The 11,877-nt window shown below is 32.0% G+C and overlaps 1 protein-coding gene across 1 annotated transcript; it reads right to left on the bottom strand.

The window, feature by feature from the left end:
- Window positions 1-1,534: 1,534 nt before the first annotated feature.
- On the bottom strand, window positions 1,535-9,179 carry LOC149907220 (uncharacterized). The gene is made up of 8 exons (XM_090103593.1): window positions 8,982-9,179; window positions 8,805-8,906; window positions 8,613-8,708; window positions 7,806-8,018; window positions 4,691-7,502; window positions 4,281-4,433; window positions 2,655-2,804; window positions 1,535-2,136 (listed from the first exon to the last, which is right to left on the bottom strand). Exons 1-8 carry the CDS (start codon window positions 9,054-9,056, stop codon window positions 1,949-1,951), a joined length of 3,789 nt encoding a protein of 1,262 aa, XP_089959719.1. The 5' UTR covers window positions 9,057-9,179; the 3' UTR covers window positions 1,535-1,948.
- Between the last annotated feature and the right edge of the window lie 2,698 nt (window positions 9,180-11,877).

Here is an 11,877-nt window from a genome sequence, read left to right as displayed (position 1 = left end):
AGTTAGCTGTTATTTGACGAAATTAATTTTAAATGAATGGCTAAGGTCTATGGAATAGATTATGATATACCTTGAAACAAACTACTTTTATAACAATGCCCATGTGTTATTCTAGTAGGTACATAAGCTACATCACTCCCAAGTATTATCAAAATTCATCGCCAGTAAGTTTTAGGCATGCTATACATGGTCGCGGAAGAATTCTAACAAATACCCGCGGCCCCATCATTAAAGCGGCTCGACGGAACACAGTGGGGTTTTAGTCGGTAAGAATCCGACATAACCCACGGCTCCTTCCCCGGGGGCCGTGGGTATCTTTGGAAGATTTCCCCACTATAAAAAAAAAGGCATGCTATACATTCTAAAGGTGAACGCACACTTATCATAAGTGCGGAGCTGAAATCGTCGAACGAAACGAATTAATTTTATTAAACCTCGCACCTTGAATGATTCAACTAGGTTGCCCTAGTTGAACCATTCGAACCTGCGGATGACGTCTCCGAAATTCTGGGGTTCTTCCAGATTCGGACAATTCGATGCGGGTAAGTGTGCGAGCTTCCAAGAATTTCAAAATTCGTTTTGTTTGTATCGTAAAAAGCATTCGGCACGGATAAGTGTGCGTTCACAAACGAACAAGACCTAGAGCTAGAGTATTTTTTGGGATCTTTTAGTGTAAACGAAAAATCGTATGCCGTGTTGTTCAGTATTAGAACATTGCATATAGGTACTAATATAATCTTATCTAACGCACTTAGAACAACGAAAGAATGCTCCACGCCTGTTAACACTAAAATAATTTGACATAGTGGGCTTAGAATAAGCATTCGCTCGTTTGAAGAAGGTAAATGCACCGTGTTTTGACTCAAATCATGCGATTTTTTCGAAGGAAGGTAAACGAATGGTAAAAGAAAACACTTTTTTATAAAAACTCATTTATTAATTATAATTACAATAACATAAAAATATTTAAAAACATTGTTAAAACTAAGCCAAATTATTTGAAATTATACAATTCGTAAAATAATAATAAGTAAGTAATCATTAATCACTGAAGTTTCATTTATACAATATTTTTAATACATAAAGATATTACAATTTTTATTAATTTTAATAAAACAATTTTTTGTTACTATGTGATGATTCATATTTTTGTATAATAATATAGTGCTTATGGTGGGTTGGTTAATAGAAATTCTTAAAGCTACTTAATTGTCAAATAACATTACTTTTATACTAACTATAGCACTGGAATTGAAATCTTTGATTCCAAATGTATTTGGTAAAAGATAAAAAAATATATATTTCTAGAATGAAAATAATAATAAACTTCTGAAATATATCATTTTGTACTTGAAGGATTTCTTAATTAAGCAATTATAACAGTTTCGTTGATCTGAGTCCAGCCAATATATTTTTTTTTGTAATGATATGATGGTAAATGCATGTGCCTAAGCTTAATATAAAGCTAAACTAAAATATTAAAAGATTCATTTATACATTTTGGATTTGAATTTAACATGAGAACGAGAAATCTTTCTCGTAAAGAAAACAGTTGTGAAATTTAATTTGTATAAGTTATCATTCCACTTATTTACAAGTATAGGCACTAAAAGTAAAAACTGTCTTGCGTCCCTTTAGTTCTTTATGGAATAACAATATGATTAGCCCTTGATTGAATGTTTTTAATTTCTCATATGACACGATCGATTCTAGAAACCCCAGATGCAGTATGGACCAGATATTTCACAACTGATTCCTTTTTTTTAAATTCTGATTAAATTATTGATAATAATAAGGCCAAGATAATTTAACAGAGGGATAATTAAAATGTCTCCGCAAAAATTCCAAAACGCACAATCATTTTGTAAGACAAAAAACAACACATTTACATTAAAAACAACATATTATATAACTAACATTATTATATACACGACATTTTCCCAAAACGTTAAGCCAATCTATATCTGTCGACTTCTAATTTCTGCAACATAACGCCACCTAGAATAAATTCTGTGGAAACAATAATGGCGCCCATTTTGAGTAGATCTGGCCAGAGATGCTTATCGTTCCGGGATGACACCACAACCCAGTTGGACCCGCCTTCCTTCCACTGACCTCCGGAACATTGGACTATTACTGCAATGTTAATAATTATGAATTTGAGAATAATTAAGAATATTGGAACACTTAAAAATATCTGGGTTTTCTTTGATGTTTTTTGGCTTATGAAAAAAATCTCTAGATATGATATGCTCAATTTAAAAGCGGTTAATCAAGTTTTTTTATTATTTCCAATACTTATTTTTTCTATAATTTGAGATTTAAAAAAAATTTTAAAAATTTAAGGAAATCTTGAAATATATCGAGATTTCAATTTTTAATTTATAAAACAATCTGGCATATATTACGAAATATTGCATTTAAAACCTCCAAATCTATACTAATATTATAAAGCTGAGGAGTTTGTTTGTTTGAACGCACTAATCTCAGGAAATACTGGTCCGATTTAAAAAATTCTTTCGATGTTAGATATCGAGGAAGGCTATAGGCTAAATATTATCACGCTAAGACCAACAGGAGCTGAGCAATGCGGGTGAAACCGCGAGGAACAGCTAGTTAAAAATATGATTATAACGTTTATAATATGTACTTACATTTCATTTCCGCTTCAGGGGGCTGAGCACTAGGCGTGGATGTTATGTTGTAGCCTTTTAAGAAATTCCTCTTGCTTACTAGAGTCCTTTGCAGGCTGAAGTGAAATCTTTCTTCCATTTCTTCATCACATAATAGGTATAGCCAGGGGTCTGAAATAACAATATTATTAAAGTGAAACTTTTATTACATCATCTCAAACTTTTTGGTCTGTGTAGCGCATGTCGCGTGACGGTCGGCTGCCGAGTAGGTATAAAGCAGTGTTCGGAAAGTTTCACTTTTACCGTGGTTTCATAAAACCACACAACATTTTTTTTTAATATATTATATGTTTTTTTTTTTTCATTATAAAGTGAAGTCCCGTATTCCCTAGTGGAGTAAAGGGCAGATGTATTATGCATGCATCTGTTACACTGATCGATTTTCTTTAGGGACAAGTAAGTGAGACTGAGACTTTCATCTTCTTTCTTCGTCTCCACTGGGAATCGAACCCAGGAACCATACGTTCTACGCTCACGCGTTAACCACTGTCACAAGGAAGCGGTAATTATTGGTAAATACATCATACAAAAGCGCGCTTCAAACTTTTCACTTAACCAATAAATATCTAATAAATAAAACAATATGACAGATATGTAAAAAGTAGATTTTTCATACTTGATATATTATTACAAGAAGGATTTTGAAAACAATTTCACCAATTGAAAGGCATATTATTAACTAGCTTTCCGCCTGCGGCTTCGCCCGCGTTTTCAAAGAAAAACCCGTATAGTTCCCGTTCCCGTGGGATTTCCGGGATAAAACCTAGCCTATGTTACTCGTGGATAATGTAGCTTTCGAATGGTGAAAGAATTTTTAAAATCGGTCCAGTAGTTTATGAGCCTATTCATTACAATCAAACAAACAAACAAACAAACAAAGTTTTCCTCTTTATAATATTAGTGTAGATTAGTGTAGATTTATACTATAATATTATAAAGAGGAAAGGTTTGTATGTATGTATGTATGTATGGTTTTCACGCATAAACTACTGGACCAATTTTGATGAAATTTGGCACATAATCTTTAGACCCTGAGAAAGAACATAGGCTACCCTTTATTGCGAAATATGTATCACGGGCGAAGCCGGGGCGGACCGCTAGTAAATAATAATGATGTCACTCGCATAGTCTGATAAGAGGGAACAACGGAAAGCTATTAAATGTATAATTATTATATGCAATGCTAAAATTATATTGTTGTGGTGATAATAATATTACAATTCAAAACATTAGCGTTATCTTTTTAACAGAGTTTCCGATTATACAATCGTAGAATAATAATGTTAATATAATGATGGAATCATATTCCTAATAATAATAGCAGCCAGTATAAAAAATATTTTTAGGAAATATTTTTTTGTAAATATGACCAACTTAGGATTTTCTATCATTTAAAAATCATAGTTCATTGCTCATTTAATAACCAATTGATGAAATTTAGCACACATATTAAGGTTAACTTGGAATAACACAGAGGAAAGTTTTATCCCGAAAATCCCACGGGAACGGGAACTATGCGGATTTTATTTGAAAACGCGCTCGAAAGTTAGTTTAAAATATTTCTTAAAAAGGCATAAAAATACATACCAACAATAACTTTATTATCAACACACGCTTGAACCCACTGCTGGCCCACAATGGGTTTCCCCAGTCCCACTGCACACAAAAACTTAAATGTCCTCTTTATTTTCAACATCAGTACAACTGTACATTTCTTTACATCTGTAACAATAACTGCTCCTGGAAGATAACACGAAAAGTAGTTAAAAAAGCGTGTAGGTAAAAACAGTTGAAAGAAAAAATAATATTTTTTCAAAGCAAAAATGAAAACAGTTGAAAAAAAAAAAATTTTCCAAGGCAAAAATCAAAGCAATTACATTTAGAGCAACACAAAGAGTTTTGCAAATAGATCTCAAATAAATTTATAGCTACCAAAATTCAAATAACTTAAGAAAATTTTAACATTTTAGCCCCAATATAAATCTCAAAATGCTTACCTAACTCTTCCAATTTGGTTTTAACTTCCTCATTCGGAAAGGCTGTTAACAAAACATGTTGCGTTTTGAGTTTTCTGGCCGGTGTTGCCCTCAAACCGATTCCCAATGCAGTCGCAGGTCTTGGTGGTCTACCCCTTTTTCTAGGTGGCAACAAAAAGTCCTTTGACGCTGACCTTTTTAATCTAGGCGAAGCCACATCTGACCCTGACGATATATCATAAACAGTGCTTTTTTCATGTTGAATAGAGCTGCTTGTATTTTTCGATTTGTTATTTTGTTCCATATTTGATTTCGTTCGTCTACTCCGCCTTACTTCTTTTTCTGGTGATGAATCTATTATTTCAATGACACGTTTATTTCGTGTACGTTTTGCTGGCAATGGTTCGATTTCTATAGCCATGGATCTTTTGCTAACAGTTGTATTTGTCTTTCTACGGCTTCGCGTTTCACGGCTATCCTCAGTTATTGAATCTGAATTACTTTTATTAACACTGCTTTCATTTATTTGAGTATTACTAAGGTTTTTATTACTGCTGCGAGTTTTTCTCGAACCTTTATCATCTTTAATTATGTTTGAATCAACATTTTCTTGTTTCTTATTGTTGTCTATTTTAATATCTTTGCTAAGCTCTTTCGCGGTTACAGCTGGTGTTTCTTTGATTTGAGTTTTCTGAGGTTCAGTTTTATTTCCCGACTTTGCTTCTTTGCTTGTTTTAGAACTTTCACTTTCTATGTTTTTAGATTTTTCACTTTTAAGTCTGGCAAGGTTTTCATTAATTATATCTGTGTTTATACCATCTTCTTGGTCCATTATGATCTTTGATTTTAAAATAGATTTTGAAATATTGGACTGGTTGCCATTTAAAACTTTTTCTGTAGGTTTTCGCACGCGCGTTATTATCCTGGAAGGTAAATGTGATGTATCGAATTTTTTAGTTAAATCTATTTTAGCTTCTTTTGGTATTCTTTTTTTCGATTTGAACACTAAAGGAGTATTTTGTTTCGTATCTTTGTCAGTATCTGAATCGCTGGAGGAGTCCGTAACCGTGGCTTTTGATTGTAATGTTACACTAGTTTTAATTTCTTGGCTATTGGGTAAATCAATTTCCATAAATTGTAATGAAGTAATTTTTCTAGGAGTAACTTCCATATCAGAACTATCACTGGGTATTCTCTTGAGCAACGAAATTTTGTTTCGTATTTCGTTATTTTCCACCCCAACAACCTCTCTTATCTGTTGTCTCGACAGAGAAGAAACAAACTGTTCTATTTTATCCTCTTCCTGAGTACTATCTAGTGAAATGTTCAGATCATTATCTTTCGTAAGTTGCCTCTCTGTTCCTTGTCCAGAAATTTCTGAAGTTTCCTTCTGGGTGCACAGGTCATCAAACAGTTCTTGAGTAGCCGCATAATAATTGGAATCACCATCATCTACTGTTGTACTCGAAGAAGTAAGTTTAATATCATATTTTGGCGTCACCTTATTTGGCGATTCCACTTTTGAAATGCCTTTTTTCTTTTGCGCTTTTGGTGACATTACAGGAACTTTAAAATTTGTGAAATCTCTTATGCTTATTTGTTTTAAAATTTTATTTTCAGCTTTTGGTAATTCTGCTGGTACCTGTGTTGGCATATCTTCTAAATTTATGATCGCATTGGATTTGTCAGGAACATTTTCTTCTGGAATAATCTGTGTTAGCATGTCTTCAAAATTACAATTTGTGGAATTTCCTATAATTTCTTTATTTTTTGGAACATCTTCCTCTATAATTTGCGTGGCTAATTCTTCAAAGTTTAATTCCTTATTTGGGGCAATTTTTTCATCATCCAAATTATCCTCAAAATCTGTTATATCTTCATCTTCCGCGGTTTTCGAACGCTCTTTAGGCACTTCAATTTCGTCTTCACAATCTGTGACATCATCATCATTTTCCTTTTCTAATATTTTCTGAGTTGGTAACATATCAATATCATCATTTTCCAATGGATTTTCAATAGTCTTTTTCAGTATTATTTGTGTAGGCAAGCAGTCAAAATCATCGATTTTTGGTGAATCTGGTAGAGGACTTTTAATCTTCAAAATTTTTTCTTCTTCTACTTCATTCTCTGCTTTCTTTTCATGACTTGTGTTTTTACTTGAACTCGAATTATTAGACTTGTTAAATATTGGACTTGGTGGTAATATAGCTTGAGATTCAAAGTTATCATCAAGAGCTTGACTATCTATTTCATCAAATAGTATTATATCATCTGAACTATGTGATTTGTCTTTCACATCAACTTTATTGATAACCTGATTACTAGTGGGTGTTTTAAATTCACATTGTTGTGTTTCAGCATTGAATATACTAACATCGTTTTCTTTATCATCAATTATAGAGTCTATGTGATTTTCATTGTTTTTATCTTCACAATCTTTAACAGGTACTTGTGTTTCCATACTATAAATATTAGGTGAACTCGGTTTTTCTGTTTCAATATCAGGTATTTGTGTAGCAGCATCAAAAATAGATTCATTATTACTAATATTACAGAACTGATTAGGAACTTGTGTATCCTGCTCATGAATATTATTTACATCACTTGTATTACTTGATTTCACAGAAATCAATGACTCATTGATGCTACTCGAATTATTATGTAAGTTAAATGAGTCGGATTTTTTGGATGAATTCCAATACACATTATCAATCTTCTTTTGTCCAACAGGTTGTATTGAAATAGTTTTTCCTGATGTTTTAATGTAATTAGTATTAGGACTTTTAAATGCATTTTTCTGCTTTGGTTGTGATGGAGCTATAAATGAGTCATCCTGTAAAATAATACACCTTTAAATATTTTAGTCAATCTTAGTATGATCTATATAATAGAATAAATTGGCAAATATGTTGCAAAGTATAAAACTTGAGTCTTCACCAATTCAATTACTTTTTTTTTTGTTTTTGTTAAGGTACAAGGAAGCTTCTTATAGAGAGAAAACACGAAAAAGGAGAATAAGGCAGAACACTGTCTGCTAGGGCAACAAGTGTGAAATAAATTAACACATTTTTTAAACTAAATCATCTTGGCATATAAAACTTCTTCTATTAAAAAACTCTATTTTTAAAAGTTTTACCTTATCGCTGGCATCAGGAGACTCAGGCACAGTTGTAACTTGATGTATCCTGGACACAAATCTGTTTGCTACAGGTGTGTCAGGGATGTCGAGCGCTTGTGTCATCGGCAGGTCTGTTTCTTCTTCAAGCAATCTGAAGATACCAAATACTTGACCAAACTGTATGGTATCGCCGCTTTTTATAGGATGAGGTATGTATGGCTTTAGAGTTTTCTGAAAAGTATTAAAAGGTTTAATGTGACAAATATCATTACTAGACATACATAAATATGTATGTCTAGTATAATTCTTAGTGTATTTCAAATAAAACAGGTCCTAATATGCAAATAACAGTTAGATTCTACACAAAAAAACTTGGTTATATGTAGCTCTGCATTCATATAATAGTTTAAATTTCGAAGTCACATAGTGTGTAATGGAAATCAATCAAAAATTCTAAATAATGATACAACATATTTTGTAAATATATAATTTGATTGCATGTGACATGTGATGATAGCCTCAAGGTCAATGATATTTATTATTAAAATGTAATTTTCCTTGTAAAATTCCATATGCAAATACATAATATATAAAATACCAAATATAATTTCATTAGATGCTTCAATTGCCATTTAAGTGCCATATTGAAAAAAACAAAAGATCTTGAAGCCCAGTAAATTGTATACCTAATTCAGAAGTTAAGAACTTTTACATATGTGTTTTTCTAAATGAGGCGCGCAAATATATCACAGAATTCTAAAATATTTTACAAAATTTTGTGTACATAAATCACAACATAAAAATAAAGAAAATTAGTACTCTTACATCTTGTAGTTTTGTTTTATTTGCAGAGTCCAGGTCCATGAGCATGTATTCATTGTTACTTAAAACATTCAACACTGCATGTTGACGTGAAATGGACTGAAAATAAAATAGAATATTTTATGCAAAAGCTATTTTCCATGCAAATATTGTATGTTTTTTGAAACACATTGAAAACAATTGGTAATTACTTACATTCAGATTTAAAACTATATTACATGTTTGTGGATCTCTGCCGATTTTGTTTGGTCCTTTTTTCACGGGGTATTTTGTTCCACATATCCCTATGAATCCAATCTATAAAAAAGTTCATTAGAGTAACACTTAATGCGGTTTATTTACCACCAACTCAAGATTCAGAATAAGTTTTACCTGCTCTGGACATAGTCTTTCTGATTGATTTGAAAATAATTCTTGTGTGCATTCTAATCTCTGAGTTAGCTCCATTGTTCCAAATAAATTTGGAAGCAGTTTCCTGTTAAATTGAAATAAACATATTAATAATTATTGAGCATCAAGGTTTCGGCGAAATTTTTATGACATAGACATTATGCATCTGACATTACTATGTTTGTTGTGAAGCAAAGACTAAAGAGGTTTATTATAATGTGAAGTTTTGGCATAGACTATAGAGATAATGTGTTAAAGTATAAACAGACGTTCGAACTGGTGCGACCGGACCACCGTACTCGTGCGGTGCGATCGACTCGCCACACGACCGCACCGCACCTAGGGTTGCCAGTATTTGATTTAAGGGTTAACAGCATCAAAAATACGAGTTTTAGTTATTTTTTACGGGAGATAATTAAAACAGCAATGTTAAATAGAGAAAATTTATTTTTGGCATTTATATTTGCTGTTGGAAGAAACAGCTTTTAATAGCTCTTCATTTTCTAAAGCGAATGTATAAAAATCTTTGCACGATAATAATTTAAAATTACATTTAATTAATTTGCAGCTTCGCCTTTACAGTTTCAATATTCAATCGGTTTCGGCTATCCGTCCAGGCATTGCCGCACAAAGAAAATATTCTTTGTTTAAAAATTACGATTAAATTTACGATTTTTAAAAAAACATTTAAAATATTGGAATTTTCGCGGCCGACTGAGCTAAATAAATTCGTATAAAAAAATAGATACACTAGTTAAGTGACTAGATAATTTATTATGTTACTAATATAATATGAAGTGATTAAAGGCGCAAATTATCCCTTTTTGAAATTATCGATATTGTCGATAGAGGCGAAAGTATTGTAATTTTTACTGATTTTCGTTTTTATTTTTTTATATTATATGCAGGCGTTAGTAGAAGCTCTGTTTAGTACCAAAAGAAACCTTGAACTGAGTTCTACATGTGACAAAAATACCACATTCTAGCCACGAAGTTATTACGAGATATAGATTTTCAAATAATGTCAGGGTTGTCCCTAGTAAACAAAATTATATATATCATCTATCTATTACCAAGTGTTTGTTTATGTTTTAGTCGTTAGTTATAGTCGATATTTCAATATATTATTATAGGTAGGTACTTAATCCTTATATGTAATAAATTAACTGAACAAAAAAAATATCTTAGATTTATAAGACAATTCAATAATATCAAATTAATACAAATTAATCTCCTTTTTTTGTGAATATTTCGAGCATTGATCATAGTAATCTCATTAAAAGTCAAACCGAATTCTTTGAAAATCTATTTCTCGTAATAAATTCGTGGTTAGAATGTTGTATTTTTTTCACATGTAGACCTCAGTTCAAGGCTTCTTTTGGTACAAGTACAAGTTACAACCATTGAAAAGAAGAAAACGAAGAGAAAAGAATGGGCAAAATTATATTTAAAAGACAGGGATTCATTCAGACATATACAGTCATATCATAAATCTTTGTAGAGTTCTAAAATTTCGTTTGTTTGGCGGTAGAACTGTGACTAAAGCTGTAATAAGTATATAGTCTATGACTTAAGCGCTGTCCGGTGCGATCGCCCGTCCACACGCGCGAATTTGGTACGTTCCGCACCAAGTTCGGAAGAAAAAACCATCGAACCAACCGTACCGTCAATAATAATAATTATGTCCGGCGGACCACTGTACACATGATCGAATATGGTCCGGAGCGCACCAAGGTCACGGTGCGGTCCGTACCAAATTGATGAAGTACCTATGAAGGGGAGATTTGAATTTAGGAATTAAACTAAATAAAGTTAGTAACTACCTACATGTCTTGTTTCATTTTATTGTCCAAGGTTAGGTAATACTATCAACGAATAAGTCAATGAACTCTGCAATAATGTGTCTATGATTTTAGTGAGACTCTCTTAAATAAACAAATGGTTATATCTTTGCTATTTATCGATATTATGTAATTCTTACATCATACATATGATAATAATGTATTCGCTAATATGTCATTAAAGTTTTTGTACTGATTAAAAACTAGTGGTGTATATAATTTTGTTTACTAGGGGCAACCCTGACATTCTTTGAAAATCTATATCTTGTAATAACTTCGTGGCTAGAATGTGTTATTTTTGTTACATGTAGAACTCAGTTCAAGGTTTCTTTTGGTACTAAACAGAGCTTCTACTAACGCCTGCATATAATATAAAAAAATAAAAACGAAAATCAGTAAAAATTACAATACTTTCGCCTCTATCGACAATATCGAAAATTTCAAAAAGGGATAATTTGCGCCTTTAATCACTTCATATATTAGCAACATAATAAATTATCTAGTGTATCTATTTTTTTTATACGAATTTATTTATCTTAGTCGGCCGCGAAAATTCCAATACCTATTTTAAATGTTTTTTTAAAAATCGTAAATTTAATCGTAATTTTTTAAACAAAGAATATTTTCTTTGTGCGGCAATGCCTGGACGGATAGCCGAAACCGATTGAATATTCATATTGAAACTGTAAAAGCGAAGCTGCAAATTAATTAAATGTAATTTTAAATTATCGTGCAAAGATTTTTATACATTCGCTTTAGAAAATGAAGAGCTATTAAAAGCTGTTTCTTCCAACAGCAAATATAAATGCCAAAAATAAATTTTCTCTATTTAACATTGCTGTTTTAATTGTCTCCCGTAAAAAATAACTAAAACTCGCATTTTTGATGCTGTTAACCCTTAAATCAAATACTGGCAGCCCTAGGTGCGGTGCGGTCGTGTGGTGAGTCGATCGCACCGCACGAGTACGGTGGTCCGGTCGCACCAGTTCGAACGTCTGTTTATACTTTAAGATATAAGCTTCTTGCTATGGTATAAT

Source organism: Colias eurytheme, chromosome 7, assembly GCF_061535395.1.
Source record: "Colias eurytheme isolate Ceu_HAF_F1 chromosome 7, ilColEury1 Martin Lab GWU primary, whole genome shotgun sequence".
Classification (NCBI taxonomy): domain Eukaryota; kingdom Metazoa; phylum Arthropoda; class Insecta; order Lepidoptera; family Pieridae; genus Colias; species Colias eurytheme.
The sequence above is the reverse complement of the archived record's forward strand: the minus strand, read 5'-3'. Positions and strand labels throughout refer to the sequence as shown.

What these genes read in the sequence shown, in the direction of transcription:
- LOC149907220 (XM_090103593.1), bottom strand. Translation starts at nt 9,056, where the DNA reads ATGGAGCTAACTCAGAGATTAGAATGCACACAAGAATTATTTTCAAAT. An exon ending in TGATAATAAAGTTATTGTTG is followed by an intron (nt 2,805 to 4,280) that starts GTATGTATTTTT and finishes TTGTTATTTCAG; the next exon opens with ACCCCTGGCTATACCTATTA. An exon ending in CCCTGAAGCGGAAATGAAAT is followed by an intron (nt 2,137 to 2,654) that starts GTAAGTACATAT and finishes TTAACATTGCAG; the next exon opens with TAATAGTCCAATGTTCCGGA.